The 22061-nt window shown below is 37.0% G+C and overlaps 2 protein-coding genes across 4 annotated transcripts in view; both read left to right on the top strand.

The window, feature by feature from the left end:
* The window catches only part of LOC127618578 (gastrula zinc finger protein XlCGF26.1-like), a 105066-nt gene extending 84813 nt beyond the window's left edge, over positions 1 to 20253 (top strand). For 2 of the 3 annotated variants that reach the window (XM_052091127.1, XM_052091126.1), the window contains exons 2-3: positions 13855 to 14044; positions 15280 to 20253. In XM_052091127.1, the coding sequence (XP_051947087.1) occupies positions 13855 to 14044; positions 15280 to 16889 (1800 nt within the window). In that variant the 3' untranslated portion in view covers positions 16890 to 20253. Of the gene's footprint in view, positions 1 to 10688; positions 10805 to 13854; positions 14045 to 15279 lie in introns of those variants that run through there. The other variant, XM_052091125.1, reaches the window with a different exon arrangement.
* Positions 1 to 22061, top strand: part of LOC127618586 (zinc finger protein OZF-like) — a 178767-nt gene that overhangs the window by 51111 nt on the left and 105595 nt on the right. The gene's annotated exons all lie outside the window — the stretch shown is intronic.

The following is a 22061-nucleotide window of genomic DNA, read 5'->3' as shown; positions in this document are numbered from 1 at the left end:
ATGCGCAGTACCAATATGAGTTTTCGCACATGCGCAGTACCAATCGTGTTTCCGGTACGGATCGAGTAGTGACTGTAGCTGTGTCCGAAACCGCCCCCTATCCACTAAATAGTGCACTATTTCGGGTGTCAGCCATTTTGTAGTGGTGTCCGAATTCATTCCCTACATCTCATTCCCTACATTTGTTCACTCTTTCTTACCCACAATGCAATCTGATTTCGAGGGTACATACGATGTACACTCTCCCGACCCCTATTTCCCATAATCCAACGCGGAGACGCGGCAGAGTGCAAAATAAAATTGCAAATGGCGGGCAAAATGGCGGATCAGGTGCACCTTGTGTTCTGAGCGCTATAGAATTGTCCCAGTTTTAGACTTATTTTGCTATCCATTTGTCATTATTTGGCCCATTTTGAAGTGACTAAAGGCCCTCTAGTATTTAAACTGAAAATAACTGGAAAACAACGTACACCATGACGTTGAAAAAGAGCTCTGCTCTAACCCGTTGCAACGAGGTAATTGATTGCCATGACTATGCCGTAAGGATGGAAGATTCCACCGAAAAGGCTAAAAGAAAAGATCCCTTCTCGCCATTGAAGAATCCTCCAGCAACTAAAAGAAAAGACGCTGGATCCGATGGTAAAGAAGGTATTAATGCCATCATGGATGCTATAAAACATCTAACTGATAAAGTGGAATCATTTGGATCCCAGCTACAGCAAAATACCGTCATGTTAGCTAGCATAGTTAAGACTGTCGAGTTCAACGCGGCAGAAATTAAAGACTGCAAATCCCAGTTACAAACTACTAGCCGGGATATGTTGGCTTTAAAGAAGGACAATGCAGAGCTAATGGAACGTGTCTTGGAACTTGAACGGTACAAGCGCCGCTGGAATCTTAGGATTCGTGGATTAAAAGAAAAGGATGGTGAAAATATACGCGAGGTGGTATCTGATTTACTGATTAAAATCTCCCCATCATGGTCTCCAAACATCAACCACATCGTGGATTCGGTTCACCGCGTGGGCAGACGTGAAGAAAACAAAACAAGGCACGTCATCATTCAATTTACTCAGAGGATACACAGAGATGCGTTGTGGCGGATGACCAAGGATCTCACCATCTGCAAAGAACTTGGAATCGGCTTCCTTGAAGATCTCTGTAAGGCTGATAAGGAGATGCGGGCAGCGTTGTGGCCAAAGATACAACAGGCGAGAGCAGCCGGGAAACGCGCTTACTACAGAGGCGGCGCTGGGTACATCAACGGACAGAGAATCACTTAGGTTTTAGGTTAACTAACGAGGGCTTGTTGGGTTAAGTATTGAAAATATCTTTGGTTTGTTTGTTAGAATTCAGAATGGATGGCATATAGGCAGTTATTGTATAACGAAGGGACTTTGCCATTTCTAAGGTTTTTTCTTAATTTTATATTGTCCGTTGGACTCATTAGCATTCTATTGCAGTTACTAGTTTGTTTTTGTTATGAATCTTTTTTTCTTTCTTGTATTTCACTTAACGCTAGGGCTTAAGAGACAATATTAAGAGAAAGTCAATATTTTTGTTTTGTAAGGGCGAAAAAGCCAATTTTATTTTTTACAAGAAACACACTCAAAACCTGAGGATGAGAAATTCTGGGTAAACCAATGGGGAGACAAAATAATTTTTGATCATGGTTCATCTAAATCTGCAGGGTTAGCCATTCTATTTTACAATTCACCTGGTAAATGTGTGACCTCTAGGGGTAGTAATGACGGTCACTGGTTAATTTGTGTTTTGAACTTTGACGATCAATATATTTTTCTGATAAACATTTATGGTTTTAATAATCTAGTTCAAAACAGACAATTGATTTCAGATGTTTCCGATGTTATTGATGACCTTAAGCTCAGCTATCCTACTGCTAACGTAATTATGGGTGGCGACTTTAATATGGTAAATGACGAATGGCTTGATAGATCCCCCTAAATGTCATCATAGCTCTTATAACCCTACTCTATCTGATTTTTGTCGTAAACAAAACTTATTGGATCCCTAGGCACCAAATATCCAGACTCTAAGCAATATTCTTGGTTTAAACCTAATAATGCCGCTAAATCAAGAATTGATTTCTGGTTAATCTCTTTCTCTGTGATTAATTTTGTTTCGGACTGTTGTATGTCAGCTGCTCCTCTCACAGATCACGCTGTTATTAAGTTGGTCCTTAAACCTTCTGATGTTAGCTTTAATAATAAAGGGTATTGGAAATTCAATTCTAATCTATTAAAATGCCAATCATTCCATGAGGGTATTACAAATATAATCTCTAATGTTATGAATGATGTTTCTCTAACATCCTTTATTACCAAATGGGAATTCCTTAAATTTAAAATGAGAGAATTCTCTATTCATTTTGGAAAATCACTTAATAGAAACAACAAATTAACAGAAATTAGCACAATTAAAGATATAAACAACTATTATAACAGAACATCACTCACAGATAATGATAAACAGAAACTACAAGCTCTGCTATCTAATTTGGATGATATGTATCTTCGAAAAGCTGAAGGAGCCTTCATAAGATCCAGAGCAAAGTGGATTGAGGAAGGGGAAAGAAGCACTTCATATTTTTGTCGTCTTGAAAAAGAAGGCAGGAGAGACTTTCAATTAAAACATTATTGATTAACGGCAATGAAGTTACAGATCGATCTCTGATTAGTAAGGAAGCTGTTTCTTTCTATAAAAAATTATATTCCTCAGCCTTTTCTTCGGATGATGCTGAATCTTTCTTTAGCCAAATTAATGCTCTAATTCCTCGTATAGATGATGAGTATGTGTTGTTATGTGATGCTGATATTACCTCTGTTGAGCTGGATAATGCTGTAGACAACTTATCATTAAACAAATCTCCAGGTAGTGACGGCTTTACAGCTAATTTCTATAAGCACTTCTGGAACTTATTAAAAGACCCTTTTTCTCTTATGTTAAAAGAAGCTACTGATAATATGACATTCCCTCTACTATGAAACAAGGAGTAATAACCCTAATCCCTAAACCAGATAAGGACCCCAAAATTTTAGATAACTTTAGACCCATTACCTTATTAAACACTGATTATAAAATTGTAGCTATTATTTATGCTAATAGATTGAAAAAATTCCTACATAAAATTATAAGTGACTCTCAATCTGGTTTCATGAAAGGAAGATCCATCCACAATAATATCCGTTTAGTGCTAGATATTTTAGATTATAGTAATGTTATAGATGATGATGGTTTTATTTTATTTCTTGACTTCTTTAAGGCATTTGATTCAATCGAACACCCATTTATTTACCACTGTTTAAGTTTATTTGGTTTTGGAGAGAAATTTATAAGCATTATAAAATCTCTTTACTGAAAATTCAAATAGTTCTATTTCCTTACCAGGAGGTACATCACCCAGATTCCCTATCAAACGTGGAGTTAAACAGGGTTGCCCCTTATCCCCATTTCTCTTTATAATGGCTACAGAGCTGCTTGCTATCCTTGTTAAAAATTCTAACATAGCTCCATTAGAGGCTTTTGGGCAACCAGTAATCATTAGCCAGTTAGCTGACGACACTACCATTTTTATGAAGCAGTTGTCAGAAATTCCGAAAATTCTACAAATTATTCACACCTTTTCTAAAGCCTCTGGCTTAAAATTAAATCTGAACAAATGTGAGTTAATGCCAATTCATCAATGTCAATTAACTGAAGCCTACAATATCCCTATAAAATCCACAGTGAAATATTTAGGAATAGATATCTCCAAAGACTCAATTGAACAAGAAAATATGAATCTGTGGAAAATTGTTGAGATATGCCAATCTAAACTTAATTTGTGGTTATTAAGAGATATCAGTCTATTGGGAAGAATATTTTTAACTAAAATGGATAGTTTATCTAGGTGCATTTATCCTGCATACCCATTGGCAATTCCAAACAAAGTGATTAAAAAAATTAATCAGATTAATTTTGATTATATCTGGAGAAAGAAAGTGCATTACATTAAAAGAGCAAAGTTGACTAAAGATTTCAAGGAGGGAGGTCTACAAGCCATTGACTTTGATTCCATTAATGGTACTCTGAAAATTAACTGGTTAAAAGCTTTTTAAATAACAACAACCTTTGGTTTCATATTCCCAGAGAAATTTTTAAAAAATTGGGAGTGATAGAATTTTTACTTAGATGTGATTTCACTCCCCAACGTCTCCCTGTCAAACTATCCCAGTTTCACCAGCAAGTCTTGTTGTACTGGAAACTTTTATACAATCATAATTTTACGCCACATAAGACCCCAATATGGAATAATAGATATATCACAATAAGAAATAAATCACTATATAATAAGGACTGGATGGAGAAAGGTATCTGGTCGGTGCTTCATTTAGTCAATAGCAGAGGATGTTTTATTTCATATGAGAACTTTTGTCTTAAATATGATATTATCTGTAATCGGAACACATTTGACTCTATAATCAAAGCTATCCCCAACTCTATTATACGTCTAATCAAAGGATTCCTTTCAACCTCTAATTCCACCACCCTGTGTCTCCCATCACTTTTAATTGGAGGTTACGATTTCAAAGAAACTACATTCTCAAACAAATCTATCAGAAATTTGTTTGATAATATTTTATTCCCTTTTGTAGGTTATAGAAATTTGATATCTCAGTTCTTCTCAAAAGAAACCATTTACAGGTTACTGAACTAATTATTTAAAATTCCCATTAACCCCCAAAGCCAAGGAAATCCATTTCAAAATGTTAAATGATGTTTATCCTTCCAGTGAATTAGTACGACAAAGATTTGGAATTGAAACTAGAAATTGTGTATTTTGTGATGAAGTAGAAACCACTGATCATTTATTTTTTCATTGTATGTATGTAGAGGCTTTATGGCTTGACATTCATGAGTGGCTCTTCCCAAAGGTTCCTCTTCTTTCAGATTTCTCTCAGAAGGACATTGTCTTTGGACTTGTTATGAACAGTTACAAAGATGATTTTCTGGTTAATGACATTATTATTTTTGGAAAATTTTATATACACAAATCGAAATATTTGAAAGTAAAACCAAGGTTTTCTGCATTTCACAATGCTTTTCTTTCTTACACAAAGGCCCTGCAAATGATGAAAAGTAAATATGCACAAAAACTTTTTGAAATAATTGAAGAATATGATTTAAAAAACAAACCCTAGCTTTTTATTTAAATGTTTTTTTTATTATTTATTTATTTATTTATTTATTTATTTTTTTGTTTTTGTTTTCTGTAATGCAATTTTGCACCTGATTTCATTGTTATATTGCAATGATATATGATTGTTGCCATGCTGTTTGTATATGCTATAGTGCAATTAAAAAAAAAAAATAAAATAAAATTGCAAATGGCGGACGTAAACACCGGAGGCGGCAACTTTTACAAATGTAAGTAACTATTTTATTAATACAAATAAATCTGTAGCAAGATATAACTAAGTAAAATTATACATATTGATGGATTAATTTATAATTGGCCACTAACTCCGCTTAAATGCATTTTTTGACTCGAAACTAACAAGTGTATTTTTTACTGTCTAGATTTCACATAGCAAATGATAATTTGTTGGATTCTTCACATATATTATTTATAACATGCAACTACTGTATTCGCATATGCCTTAGAAAATAATGTACCGAAGATTTCTATTGTTTTAGGCATGGATGAAGACGTAAAGCGTCTCATAATGAGCAGGATGGCCAATGGGCATCTCTTCTCTGGGCGCAGGAACGCAGCCCTGTTTGGATGGGAGTGAGTTTGTAGATTTCTTTTCCTCAGAAATTAGTAGAATTCAGTTTCATTTTATATGAGTAAATAGTAATATTTAAGTTATTACGTTACATGTGCTACAGAACTGTTCTGAAAGAGATGGGGTTGCTTGGTGTGGTAACCCCTGCCAAAAAGTGGGAAATATTTAACCTACAAGGTAAATTCATCATAATAATATATGCAGTTCTGCTTGTAAATTTACATAATTTGCTTCATCTGCAAGATGTTTTTTAATGATGCATTAATGTATCTATTTGATATTACAGATATGTACATACATTTCACAAATTCAGATAATATCTAAATGTACAAATTATCCTTTTAGAACGTTTACAAGCCCTTGGTTATTTATATCATATGTCCTCCTTCACTCCGCCACTCAGGACAATTGAAGAGCTCATACTCAACTATTAATTATCCAGAATTGCTAGATGGTGTCAGGAAGTGTAATCAAACTTGAAATCTTGGAGCATGAAATCTAGGGCTAGAAGACTATGACAAGGTTTATATTGAAAAAGGAGTGTAAACATTTTTTTGTCTGTTCTAATCAAAAAACTATTAGTCTTACTCATAACCTTTTTGGTGCCTTTATGCCTTTCATTGTATGGAGATAAACCGATCATGTCTCTAAAATATTTGTATGACATTTCTTCCACAGAGCACAAGTTTGAGACCACTTAAGGGTGAGTAAATGAAGAGTAAATTATAATTATTGGATGAGCTATTCCTTTAAAACCATACTGAATGACTTTATGCTGTCAGAGCCTTTTTATATGAAAATGTTATGTATAAGTAATCTCTGTAAGATTTATCATTCTCTTCTAAATCATTTGTAGGAGCTAAGGAAGCCACCCACCCTCCTCATGGACTGCACCAGATTTGCCAGTTCTTGCTCCAAGGCACTTGCATGTTCCCGGACATTTCTGGGAGGGAATGGCCCTAACCCTCACCCTCCGTTCCAACAGGACCCAGACGTGCACAATAGGATTGAGATCCAGGCTCTTCGCTGGCCATGGCAGAACACTGACATTCCTGTCTTGCAGGAAATAACGCACAGATCGAGCAGTATGGCTGGTGGCATTGTCATGCTGGAGGGTGATGTCAGGATGAGCCTGCAGGAAGGGTACCACATGAGGGAGGAGGATATCTTCCCTGTAATGCACAGCATTGAGATTGCCTGCAATGATAGCAAGCTCAGTCCGATGATGCTGTGACACACCGCCCCAGACCATGACGAACCCTCACCTCCAAATCGATCCAGAGTACAGGCCTCGGTGTAACACTCATTCCTTCGACGATGGACAGTGGAATTTATCTCTGCACATCTGCAGTCCTCTTGCCTTCATGTAGCATCCCAAGACATGTTCATGCAGATGAACAGGGACCCTGGGCATCTTTCTTTTGGTGTTTTTCAGAGTCAGTAGAAAGATCTCTTTAGTGTCCTAAGTTTTTATAACTGTGACCTTGCCATTTGTAAGCTGTTAGTGTCTTAATGACCGTTCCACAGGTGCATTTTCATTATTTGTTTATGGTTCATTGAACAAGCATGGAAACAATAAAGATCTGTAAAGTTATTTGGATTTTTTCAAAATTCTTAAAAAATACAGTGTCCTGAAAAGGGGATATTTCTATTTTTGCTGAGTTAAAATAAATATATATATATATATATTTATGTTATATACATATATATATATTATATACACACTCACACTATAGTGTAAGGTATTGTGTTAAATGTGTAATCCATTCTTCTGGACATTTGTTTTTTATTTATATAAACATAAGTTACACAAATTATCTACTGACATCAGTGTATTAACTTCAACTTTGAACACTATATTTTATTAGCTTATCTTATGTAGACAAAATACATTCAACTTTAAACTAAGTTTTTAAATATGTGATTTAAGAAAATAAGTTTAAGAGTTCAATGGATCTATTCTTCATTTATTTAGTTTACAGCTAAATTTATTTTGTCTTAATAATTATTAGCAATGGGTGGCGTCGACGAGCCAACAACGCATGCCTCAAAGTTGTGTAAAATAAAATTTTCTTCACTAGAAAATGTAATTCACCAGAAACAAAGAGTTGCATCAAGTTTGCCTCTGGACTCGGATGGAGGACACGATAAGAAGAACCCAGCGAAAAGGTGTGCTTGTGCACTTAGGTTGGTTTTTGTTGGTAGTTTACTTTTCTACAATTTGTTTTAGATATATAGGAGCGTGCAATAGCGTTTTCATTATTTTTATCTTTAACAGTTATTATCTTTTTATGAAAAATAAAATCTAAACTTGAGAAATTGAAGTAATTTATCATTAATGTAATACGCATATCAAGTGAAAAGATTAACTGTATTATGATCATTTAATTTTTTTGTATTTTTATTAATGCAAAAATACAATATTTAATTTCCTATTATAAAATTATATATATAAACTATAACTATATAAAGATTACAGAGATTATCAAATTCAAGAAGCCACACAGGTGAAATGTTCATGACAAATGTCTGCGTCAGCTCCCGAGTGCTCTCTGACGCATAGAATTTACGTCAGCGTCTGAAATCGCTCACTCATTTCGTTCACTCAATGCTGAAATATAGTGCACTCACAGCCATTCACTATATAGGAAATAGTGAATGAGTGAACGAGTGGGCGATTTCAGACACAGCTTGTGACAAGCACTCTGCCGCGTCTCCGCGTTGGATTATGGGAAATAGGGGTCGGGAGAGTGTACTGCCCTGTCCCAAATGGCACACTCCGGACTTGTGGACTTCCTCAGAGTCCACACTTCGGTGACGTCATGTAGTGCAGACTTATAGGGCCCCTCGCGCAAGTCCACAAGGGCGCATTGAGAAGTATTTTTGGGACAGACTCGATCGTGAAGCGTGGTTATTGTTGGACAGGAGCTGCAGGTTCGGTTCGGGGAAATATGCTGCCTATTGTTGTTGTTTTGCCTGCCTACTATTGTGTTTGCGAGATGGCTTGCCATGCAGAGAAATCACATTTATACGCTCCGACGTCGTAGAAGACAAGATTATTTTTCATGCATACAAATGCTGATGTTATGCACGGAGGAAAGGGTAAGCAAGTAAATGTTATTGACTTTGTAGATAAACATATAACTTGTCAAAAGTCGTTAATGCATTAAGTCATTATTATTTGATTTACGGTTTAATTTTCTTTTTTCTTTATATACATATATATGTGTATTTTATATTTTTTATGTGTACCTTGTTTTTATTATGTCGTTTTTTCTCTTTTTCTTTTCTTTTCTCTTGTCTTGTATTAATCAATACCAGTGAAAGGTGACGCTCATTCCATTTTATTGCTAATATGGTCGATGACCATAATGTTTGTATAAACTGTAGGTAACAACTGGTAAAATGTACACAGTCATAAAAACCATAATGATACTTACACTTAAATATTTTCTTCTCAGCCATGTTATCAATTGTCTGTGCCCGTGAGCGAAAGCGCTCCTCACACCAGTTGTCTGATTGGCCTTTCGCAAGGACTCCTGGGTACTTGAAGTGCGTGAAGCCTGGATCTATGCGGGCTTCGCGGAAGACCGCTTCAAGGGTACAAAGGGGGGCGCTGCTGAGCACACTTCAGAGCATTAAAATGCTAAATGGGACGGCCTACGGACTCGTAGACTCAGCGAGCACGCGCAATTTAAGTCCACGAGACCGAAAGTCCGCATGAAGTGCGCCATTTGGGACAGGGCTTATATCGTATGTACCCTCGAAATCAGATTGCATTGTGGGTAAGAAAGAGTGAACAAATGTAGGGAATGAGATGTAGGGAATGAATTCGGACACCACTGCAAAATGGCTGACACCCGAAATAGTGCACTATTTAGTGGATAGGGGGCGGTTTCGGACACAGCTATGGATTCCACCTGGACTTGACTCAAGTGTATTGCTGGCTTGTGTTCCCTGAGTAAATCAACTTCTTTCAACTGATTTGTCTACTGCAAGTTATTACAGCTATTTAATAGATATAAGTTTTTTCTGTAAAATGCCTTTTCTTTATTTTATTATTTTTTTTTAACCCTTGACTTGTATGGTTATATGTACTCTTGTATGTAAATTATTTTTGTTGTTGTTATATTGCAATAATAAAAAAAAAAAAAGCCCTGATCATCATCTTCTTCTTCTTGTGTTGTTAAATGGCGGTTGACAAGCCAACACGTGGTGTTTTACTGCCACCAACTGGACTGGAGTTTGAAACATAAATACTATTTTTTTTAATAAAATAAGAGTTTTTAATAAAAAAAATATTAATATATTTTTATAAAATCCTATTTTCCTAAGATAATTAAGCATTTCTCTTAGTATTTTTAACTGTCCTGAGAACAATTCAATAGGTTTGGTAAGGTGAAATAGTTTGAATTTATATTTCTCAATTTATTTAATAAATAAGTTTATTTGAAAAATAATTGCGCACATTAGAACAGCTGTCAACCAATCAGAATCAAGCATTCAACAGACCCATGGTATAACTAATTTTATGGAGATGTGTCACAAAAATAAAAGTTTGCCTTTTGTGTTCAACAGAAGAGATGAAGTAATACAGGTTTGGAACAACATGAGGGTGAGTAAATGATGACAGAAGTTTACTTCTGGGGTGAACTATTCTCTTAAATGTAGTTTTACAAGTGCTGTTGAATGTTTTCTGCTAAACTGTGTAGAGGATGAAAGAGATTCTTAGATATATTTATTTCCTGTATAATGCTGTAAAATACTTTAAAGAATGCATTTTAAAGTGAGACAACAGGGCTGATAAATCAGATGTAGATTAGATGTAGAAGCGCATCAACACTCCAGTCCAGTTGGTGGCGGTAATACACCATATGTTGGCTTGTAAACCGCCATTAAACAACACAAGAAGAAGAAGAACAGCGCTGATAAATCAGATATTTTTTCTCAACACTCCAGTTGGTGGAAGTTGTTGTTTTGAAAACCTCCAGAAAACACAAGAAGAACTCATTTCGGTAAGTGTTGTGAGGTTTATATTTATTTTGATCTATATATTTTCTGTGCATGTTGTACATTTTTCTCTCTTTGGCGTTTTAATGACCGTGCAAAAAGCTTATCATCGACGCATTATTTTAGGAGAAATGAACAGAAATGTGCGAGTTATATGATTAATTTCGGACATATGAGCTCTTTAAATCCAGCGGCTGACTGTAAATGAGTTGAAAGAAGGCGATAATGTGCTATATTAGGGGAGAACGAGCACAGACGGATGGGTTAAAAGTATTTTCCCTTTAAAAACTAAATTGATGCACGTTTGTTATAAAAAGGCGGGACACTTTGTGAAGTTCTTTCGTTTGCACTGTTCACGAGCCTTTGTTGGACTTTTACATTTACATAGCCAGGTATAACGATACTAGTTTAATATACAAACACTTAAGAAGCAGTTGTCTATTTACACTTTCGTCTGTCTGTGGTTAAACTCAAATACTTCTAGTTTATTCTTGTGTTTGTTTTTTTAATTCCATTCGTCGTAACGTTGACCACGTGTTTACTGACTACAGTTCGGTGTGTGCGCATGCGCCTCTCTAAAGAAAAGGTAAACACTATCTAGTTTTATTCGAAGTACAGGGTTTTAGAAAGTAATTAGTAATAAGTTGTGCATTTACTTTTCAGATAGAATAATAAAAACAGTAATCTAATTACACTGTAGAAGATGTAATTAGTCGTTAGTAATTAATTACTTTTTTTAGAGGAACATACCAACACTGGTTCTGTCTTTAAGGACTTCTGCTAATGTTCCAGAAACGTTGTGGTTACTTCCTAGAAAACGTTGCTAATCCCATAAATGACTCTAGCAGTTGACAATGTCATAAATATATAGTTTTGGAGAGAGTCAATGTGCATTTTTGGCAAAATTTCTGCCAACAAAGACTATTTTCCAAATCTGCTAAATATCTTCCTTGATTGAATTGTGATTTATTCATATGTTTGCATCTTTGTGATTGAACGCTAATTTTTAATGGTCGTACATGACAAATTTCTGTTTGAATTTAAACCCATTTACGGACTTACTGTAATGTTGCCTTTGGGTTTTCAATATGTAATTATTTGTATTTATTTTTTTTGTTCTTAACAATTGATTTTGACTCCATGCCACAAATTACATGCTAAATCAAACCACATGAAATCATATATTTTCCCCCGAACATTAAAAACACCAACACCTGACACAAACATGCACTCCAGTGGTCAAAAGCCAACTGACAAAGACACACAAATAGACAATAAAATAGCAGAAAATATTTAGAGACAAATTAAAAAAATAACACTAGTCCCTCTCCGATGCCCCTCCCCAAGAGCCCTCCAAAAATGCCTGATAGCCACCCCACTTCCTGATGTATATAGCCAGGTTTTCTTGGGTAGGCCTAGCACACCTTTGTCAATCAGCCTATGTAACTTATTGAAATGTAATCTGGAACATTTACCGTTCCAAATGAAGGACTTTGCTATACTATCAAATTGCTTGAAATAAGAGAGCGGGACATCTAAGGGGGAGATTGTTGCAGGTAGTATAAATAAAATTAATTTTAATAACATTAACCTTTCCAATTATAGATAAATGTAATGAAGCCCACCAGCCCACAACTTTTATTAAGGGGTGGAAATCACACAAATTTGTTGGGAATAAGATGCCCAAATACTTAATGTCCTGTATAGGCCACTGGAAGGTGCCTGGCTGAAAAGCCAATACTGGGCAGTATGCTGTCAGAGCCAAAGCTTCGGATATAGACCAATTAATTCTTAATGAACAAAGAAAAATTTATCCTGAGAACTTAAAATCCTGAGCAAGGATATATCTTGAGAAAAGGAATTAATATTTCTGTGGAGGCAAGGCATAGACCTAGTGGGCTTGGAGAGGAATAATACAATATAATGTGCTTAAAACAAAAGCTTATGTGCCATACCTCCCGCAACCACCTCTGGAAAATCAACTTCCCTTCTTATCGCGACTGCTAATGGTTCCAGGGCAAGAGCGAACAATAAAGGGGATAGAGGGCAACCCTGCTGGGTGATCCTATCCATCTAATAAAAGTATTCCCGAACCAGTATATTTCCAAAACCTTAAAAAATAAACACGTTCTACCATATCAAATGCCTTTAATGGATTGGTTCAAACTTTTCTTCCATCAATTTGAAAAATCCCACCAAATCTGCCAAGTATCCTGTATTGCATATGTGAATCTAGTCATGTCAAAGGGCCCTCAGGTGTACCGGCCCATGGGCCTCTCAGTTCTTAATCCATCCTTGGTCTTATGGACAGAGAACCATTAACTGGATTCTTCAAAAAGGCTTCGAGTCCACACACAGTGACCACGTTTACATGGACTCCAGAAAGCGGGCTATTGCGAGAAAGCAGTTCCAGTATACATGATCTGTATAAGCAGCGTACTCCTGTATACATGCAGCTCAGTCAGTAAGCAGCTTTCTCCACAGCAATGTAATTTCCCCACAACACTGTTGTGAATAACAAACATGGGTACTGGGGAAGATTTCAGTATTTTATTATCTGTTGCTTTGCTTTATTTCCAGATATTCCAGAGTTCTTTCTGTGTTTGTTTCCTTACCTTTCTATCTTGACCTCTAGCGGAATTGCGCTTCAATAGTGGGGTTTCCCTTTTCGTAAAACTCATATTTTACAGCAGTGTTTATAAATGGGCACTTTTCCCACTGTACTCCCAGAAATGTTTTGTTGGCTTGTTGTTTGGCTCAACCCTATGATATTTGTAATTCGGTCTGTTCCATGCACATGCGCACTCCTCACAAACCTGTCCAATTCCTTGGACTGATCTCTCCATTATTACACACTCCAAACCTGTAAAGGATCAACTTTTATTTTCTAGAATATATCAGACAATGTTTATTCTCGCTGTAACCATGTAAAAGTGATCTTTATAACATTTAAGTAAGTTATTTTGTTTAACAGATTTGTTCTTGTGTACAATCATATAATAATCTTGAGTTTGATGAATGTCAGTCCATTATAATGATGATGTTTTGTGTTCAGATGTTCATCATGAGAGAACAGATGAATGTGATCCACACTGGAGAACAGCAGATGCTGCAGATACCAGTGAAGATGTGTTCAGTGAAGCTGCTGGACTGCAGGAACCTGATGAAGATGAGAGGAGAAATCAAAGTAGAGGAACAACAGAGTGATGAATATTATGAAGAAACCACAGCAAAGGAACAACAGAGTAATGATGATGATGATTTTATTCCTTCAGATATGTTTCTCCTTGTAATGTTGTTTTACATATTCATGACAGGATCTGTTAGCAGATGATTTTATCACTCAAAAGTCATACTAAAAAGTTTCCCTCTATTTTGTGTTGTCAGTTTAGAAGTGCTCAGTTGTCTTTTAAGGTACATCTTTTTTTATTTTTCCAAATTCAAAACAGTTCTGCAGGAACGGTCACTCTGGATTAGTGTTTTGATTAAAGTCTTAATTTGTCCTTTTTAACATGATGTCTTTTAAAGGATGGTTCACCAGTTGATAGACAATTTAAAGTTATTTTTCAGATAATACACTTATGGCCACGATATACTTCATACAAAATCTAAAAAAACAAACTAATGGTGTGTTGGCATTTAGAGCAAAATCTGGTCAAAAAGGGGTTCATCAGTTTGTTTTGGTGGTTCATTACAGCTCGCCTGGGCAAAAGTTTAGGAACATTTCTAACCAGCTGCTGAACACCTCCTTACTGTCATTGGTCCATGTCGTCCACAACCATTCACACATAAAGTCTGCTCCACAAAAATGCTAAATATCATGCCGGGGTTGCTGTCAGAAACCACGGAGCTGGTCTCCGTCAGGCCAAATGTAGCTATTCTGAAGTTTACAAAACCAAAAAGGCAGAGAAGATCCCGATTTCTCTATCAGCTATTAAGAGAATTGGTCAGCGCTTTGAAACAACAGGTGATGTTGCCAGAAAGAACGGATCCGGAAGGCCCGAAGCCTCTTCATGCAGGGATGACCACCTGCTGAAGATATCAAAGTTGGGGGAAAAAAGCTAACGAAAACTGTCAGCAAATTTCAAGACCTCAGAAAACAAGACTATTTCAAGAAAGAAAAATAACATTGAGTGGAACAACATTGACTCTTCTTTCTGTAAAAAGTGTATCTACAAGGTTTAAACGTTTAAAGAAACCAAAAGGGAACAACTATCTCATACAAAGTTACTTTTTTTTTTTCAATTCTTGCTAATTTCCTGATCATTTGATAAGGGGTTTGCACCGTTAATTCATACATTGATGGTTCGTTCATCTTGTAAATGGCATGATGCAATGACATGTCATGTAATTTTGATATAAACATTTTATTTTTAGCTAATCGACACCCCTAGTATGAATCTATGGACCTTGCACAGCACAAATAAATACATTTGTCCCTCTCGAACTGATTTTTGTTAATTTACTTTGTTTATTGTAGAGCTGATGGACGTGAAAGAGGAACATCAAGAGCTGAATGAAGCAGAGAAGAAACATCATGATTTCACAACTGGAGAAAAATCTTTGAGTTGCTCAAAGACTGAAAATAATTTCTCACCAAAAAATCCTCAAAGAAGAGCAGCAAAGAAATCTCTTGCTCTCAGTGTGAAAAGAATTTTGCATGTAAAAAAAAATCTTAATTTACACATGAGAATTCACACAGGAGAGAAACCTTACACATGCCATCAGTGTGGAAAATATTTTGCATATGCAGTTTCTCTCAAAAATCATGTCCGACATCACTGTAGCATCGAAAAGCCATTTGAATATGATAACTGCTGTAAAGCATTTGTTGAGGATTCAGACCTAAGAAAACACCTGAAAACTCACACAAATGAGAAGCCTTACAAGTGTTCTTTTTGTGGGAAATGTTTTGCACACCTGTCCTATTTGAAAAAGCACCAGAAAATTCATACCTTTGCTGGAGTTCATATGTGCTTTGAATGTGGGAAGACATTTATTACAGCCAGCAGCATGAAACGGCACCAAATAATTCATACTGGAGAGAAACCTTACAAGTGCTCACACTGTGAAAAGTGTTTCACTCAGTTACAAGACCTGAAAACACACGAGAGAATTCATACTGGAGAGAAACCTTACAAGTGCTCACACTGTGAAAAGTGTTTCACTCTGTCGCAACACCTGAAAACACACGAGAGAATTCATACTGGTGAAAAGCCTTACAAGTGCTCACACTGTGGAAAGAGTTTCACTCAGTCATGTAATCTGAAAAGACACGAGAGAATTCATACTGGAGAGAAACCTTACAAGTGCTCACACTGTGGAAAGACTTTCACTCTGTCATGTAATATGAAAACACACGAGAGAATTCATACTGGAGAGAAACCTTACAAGTGCTCACACTGTGAAAAGAGTTTCACTCAGTTACAAGACCTGAAAACACACGAGAGAATTCATACTGGAGAGAAACCTTACAAGTGCTCACACTGTGGAAAGAGTTTCACTCTGTCATGTACTCTGAAAACACACGAGAGAATCCATACTGGAGAGAAACCTTACAAGTGCTCACACTGTGAAAAGAGATTCACTCAATCACAACACCTGAAAACACACGAGAGAATTCATACTGGTGAAAAGCCTTACAAGTGCTCACACTGTGAAAAGAGTTTCACTCAGTTACAAGAGCTGAAATCACACAAGATAATTCATACTGGAGAGAAACCTTACAAGTGCTCACACTGTGGAAAGAGTTTCACTCAGTCACATATCCTGAAAACACATGAGAGAATCCATACTGGAGAAAAACCTTACAAGTGCTCACACTGTGGAAAGAGTTTCACTCAGTCATGTAATCTGAAAAAACACGAGAGTATCCATACTGGAGAAAAACCTTACAAGTGCTCACACTGTGGAAAGAGTTTCACTCAGTCACATATCCTGAAAAGACACGGGAGAATTCATACTAGAGAAAAACCTTACAAGTGCACATACTGTGGAAAGAGTTTCACTCAGTCATGTAATCTGAAAAGACACGAGAGTATCCATACTGGAGAAAAACGTACGACTGCGATTAATTTGGGAAAAGTTTAAACAAAGCAAGTAATCTATATAGACATGTAAAGGAGTATTTCCCAAGAAGTCACAGTTGGTGGTCGACCAATGTGTGTTTTTCAATGGCCCATACCAATAAGCACATTGTAAACGATATATATGTCACCGAAGTCTTTTAAATTATGATGGTTGTGGCCTGTCAGTCTCTGTTTCCTTTAAACTACCTCTTTCTGCATTTTCTATCTTAAAAATTCCAACTGTTGATGAGAGATCCCCTTTTATTTGGAAATACAGACCTGTCAGCTTGGTCCTCAACCAACATATTTAGTTAAAGTAAGTTTTCTTCTCTTGGCTCTCAACGAAGGCGGTCACATTTTCTCACCCTCTCCCTCCCCTTACCTTCCCTGCTTTGCTCCTCTCGTCACATCTAGTCTACTGTCTTGTACTTTGAGAGACTCTCTCAGCACTGCTCTCCAAACTAAGACATCATGGATTTGATCAACTGGTCTCTCAACACCATCTTCTCGACGAGAAGCTTGGGTTCGGGGGAACCTGACTGCCCTGACGGAGCGTTTGCAGCTGGCTACACGATGGACGCGTGGGAGAGGTGGCGGGTCGTGTGTCTGGCGGCTCTTTCCGTGGAGGGCGTTGAAGATATCTACCTATTCGGTACCATGATAACAGGTCTTCTGCTGATTGGATTAGGCATTGCCCTGGTTTATCGGGGAGTTAAGAAGACGGTGACAGCTGTCCAAAGCCTCACAAGGCTGCCCGTCATGATTGAAACAGTGGGCAGAGCTGTCTGCACTCAGACTGGGTCTATGAACCAAAATACGGATAACATCATGGTGAAGCTCACAGCTTTTCAAAGGCAAATGGATCGTTTCAGAGACCAAAATGGACCAGATGAATAGCCGTGTAAATCAGAAGCTGCTTCTCGCCTCAAGACCAAACAATCCCAATCTTATCTGTTTCGGCCGCCCTCAACCAGCACTGGCCTTGGCCAAGGCCGCTGATGGATCAACAACTCCCCCGGAAGAGCACTGCAGTGAGCCACTCTCGCGTTCCTTCCCCGACTCCCCAGACACCTGGTGATTGTTGACTATGTCTGGGACCTGATCAAGGTTGTCTCCATGGCAACTTGCTGTGTATCGCTATGACAACCCTGCGGACTGAGGCACCTAGATTAGATGCTGGCATAGCGACTCTCCAGGCCTACACACACATGAACTCTTACACATATATACAGATATGCAATCATCCGCCCGATACCCTATCCCTCGCCTTCGCCGCTTTGTACCCCCAGTCTGACAGGCGGGTCTGTGACCAGCGCCGAAAAATGGCTGCAGGACCGGATGGCTGCTTGCCTGTGCTGGGCCACCTCCACCCCCAATCCCCTCCCCTGTTGCAAGTCTTGTTCATGTTGTAGAGTGTACTGATTATGTGCTAATGTTGCTGAGGTGTTTTTTTTCTGTTCCCACACTGTACTTCTTAAGGAGCATAGTCTGGGGGCTGCCTTTTTTTTTTTCCTCCACCTCTCCTCCATGTCATGCTGTATTTCTTTCTAATTCCCTGTCTTCCTGTCCTGTCTACCCCCTTGTCATATGTATGTTTGTATGGACAGGTCGATGGCCAATTTCACTGGTTTACTATGTGACAATAAAGGACTACTACTACTACATCTTTGTCTTCTTTAATCACCGAGATCGTGCATTCTTCACTGTCCTCTGGTTTGGTTCCTATATCATTCAAAACTGCTTCAATAACCCCAATACTCAAGAAACCAGGGGCCGATCCTACAAATTTTGATAATTGTTGTCCTATTTCAGATTTACCATTTATTTCATAAATTTGTTTGGAAAGGAGTGTTGCAGTTCAGATTCATGATTGTCTTTGAGCTAATAATTTGTTTGAACAATTTCAATTGGGTTTACTTCCACATCATAGTACGAAAACTGCACTTGTGAAAATGACTAATGATCTGCTGTTGGCTGCGGATTCTGGTCAGCTGTCAATACGCATTCTTCTTGATCTGAGTGCGGCCTTTGATACGATCTCCCGTAAAATCCTCCTAGACAGGCTGGAATCAGTTGGAATTACGGACACCCCCTGTCTTGGTTTCGATCGTTTCTTTCTGGTCGCGCTCAGTTCATACAACTCATACATTTTAGATCTAAATCATCAAGTTATCACCGGCGTTCCACAAGGCTCAGTGTTGGGCCCTCTTCTATTTCTTATTTACTGTCCCTTTGTCATATATTTTGGAAACGTGTCAATTTTAACTGCCAAGCCGATGATACCCAGTTCTACCTGTCTTCCAAACAGCTGTTTGGTCTTCCCTTCCTCCAGCTGTTTATCTGAAATTAAAAACTGGTTCTCATCTAATTTTCTCAAAATAAATTGTGGAAAAACGAAATTCTCCTTGGAAGAACCACATCTATTTTTGGCAAAAACTGATTTTCGACCGTGACTATCGATCAGTCCACTGCTTCTCCTTCACCACAGGCTAAGAGTCTGGGTGTTGTCCTTGATAGCACCGTATCCTTTGAAGCTCATGTTAATAACATAACTCGCTCTGCATTCTTTCATTTACGTAATATTAATCGTCTTCGTCCCTCTCTCACATTGAACAGTACTACCATTCTTATTCATGCACTGGTTACATCACATTTTGATTACTGCAATGCTATCCTCTTTGGTCTTCGTTCCAAACTTCTTCATAAACTTCAGCAGGACCAGAACTCAGCTGCACGAATAATTTCTAGAACCCCCTCTAAAACGTTTCACCTGTTCTTCAACATTTGCTTCTGGTTAAGCACCGAATTGATTTAAAAATCTTGCTTTTACATACAAGGCTTTAAATAATCTTACTACCTCGTACCTCTGATTTTTTTCATACCTGAACACCTACTCGTACCCTCAGATCTGATCACTGTTATACAGCCCCTTACTAATGGTATTCCCTTCCTCTGGACATTTATAACAGTGAGTCATCATACTTTTAAATCTCGTCTTAAAACACCTTTTTAAACAGGCTTTTTTGTAAATTTGCATGCAATGAGTTCATACTTTGTATCTTCCAATGTTTAATTGCATATCATAGTATTGTTTGTTTAATGTTGTTATTGTTGATTCTTTTAAGGATGGCTTATTTGTGTTCTGTTTGTAAGGTGACCTTGAGTGTCGTGAAAGGCGCCTATAAATAAAATTCATTATTATTACTATCTCCATTTATCTCGGATTAGCTTTTGTTGACGTCATTAGTCTTGGGGTTTACATACTTTTTCCAAACTACACTTTGAATAGTTGAATGATGAATTCAATATGAACAAGAACGATACAATACTTTGTGTGTTACTAGTTAAAATAGATTGTGTTTGTTCATTATTTTAACTTAGATGATGGTCTAACCAGATTTTAAGACTATGTTATTCATAGACCATATAACGAAGTGCTGAACTATAAACTTTGAAGAAGGATTTGATATCATTGGGTCTCTGTGTCATTTCTTTCTTCCCTCATCTGAGCCGCATCGAGACGGAGATTGCAGATCAAGAAAATAAATTAAATACATTGAATGACAAAATGATCTAACACTTATTAATGCGTTACACCAACACTGGACAGAACTTCACCAATAATTAATCAAACTGGACTAAATTATAAACTTGAGTTGAGCCACAGACAGACAGAAAGTGTAAATAAACCTGTTCTTGAGTGTTTTAGTTGATTTGTTTACCTCTTGAATATGACCAGTAATCCCAAATATGCATTTAAACAAACTCGAGGAAAGCAGAAGATCGTTTTATGTGCCCCACTCTCACCAAACATTGAACTCATTTACAATCAGCCGCTGATTTAAAGAGATCATCGATCAGACTTAGGTAAAGTTGGTTTGATATTCGCACATTCGCGTTAAAGAACTTTTTCAATTAAATAGTCAATAAAGCAATTTTTTTTTTCAGATTCGAAGCAGCTACATGATATTGACAACAAAGGTTGTGAACTACAACATTTTTTACAATCGATCAAAATGGGCAAGTATATTTTTAAGCATGTACTTTAGAGATGAATATTCAATGTGTGTCGTAACCAAGATAGGGACCGTCTAAAAAGTTAATATTGTTTTTCATCGTGTGCAAACAGACAACTACATTTTAGCCTGCAGTGTAGCCTACTGGCAAATATCTCTCACATTATGTGTTCTGATGCTATAGAATGTCCTTTAGCAACAAAACCTGCATTATAATGATGGTGTTGAAAAAGGTGTTTATGAAATAATAATGAATGAATCTGTACATGAACTGTAATTTGGTAACAATCCAGACTGTAGAAAGGAAAATCATGTTTAATCTCCTGAACATAGTTAATTGCTTCATTGTACAACCGTTTATATTTATTTATTTATTTATTTGAGAAAAAAAAAATGAAAAAGAAATGTGTAAGTGTGGTGGTTTTAATAATGACATATGATTTATTTAAAAAGGTTTTGAAAAGCATTGAGACCACTGCTACAAAGCAAGTTGGATCATCTTGTCTGGACCCTACAGAACATACTACAGCCCATGTCTTGCTGTTTTATTCACCTCTGTTTTTCTGTTTTTATCTGTGATAAAGACTGTGTAACAGTGTTCTCCAGGTGTTGAATAAAAAAAATGGCTAAACTCTATTTTATGTTTTCCTGTTGTATGACATCTGTGTTTAACATGAAACTTTAACAATAACACAATTCATGTACATTGATTGATGTTGTCGTGGAATATCACAATGAATCTCTCTAAGTTGTAAGAAAACTCTCGGAGTCTTGAGTTCCAGATGCCAAAGTTGTATTTTATTGAACACCAACAAACATGAGACCGGCCAGCTGTCCGTTCTGACTCATTATCCTAAGTTCTCAGTTTATATACCTTTTTGTTATCTTGTTACCCACTGTCTCTGACGCATGAGGTCACTGCCTTGTCTCTTTCCCACCAATATGTTCTACGTCCTTTGTTAATTAAATATTGGTGGGAGATCCCTCGTCTATCTATTAAAAAGAAAAGAAACATGCATCTTTGGTAGCCTCTCATAACTTGACCTCATGTTACAGTTCATGGACAGAGTACATCAACTCCTAGAAACATCTGCGTAAACAGCCATGTCTCCATCAAATACTTTTTATCTTTTTCCTGCATTTTCAGCACATTCCCTCAACGGGCAGCCTTGTTTGTT

The sequence above is a fragment of the Xyrauchen texanus genome, chromosome 25, assembly GCF_025860055.1.
Source record: "Xyrauchen texanus isolate HMW12.3.18 chromosome 25, RBS_HiC_50CHRs, whole genome shotgun sequence".
NCBI classification, from domain to species: domain Eukaryota; kingdom Metazoa; phylum Chordata; class Actinopteri; order Cypriniformes; family Catostomidae; genus Xyrauchen; species Xyrauchen texanus.
The sequence above is the reverse complement of the archived record's forward strand: the minus strand, read 5'-3'. Positions and strand labels throughout refer to the sequence as shown.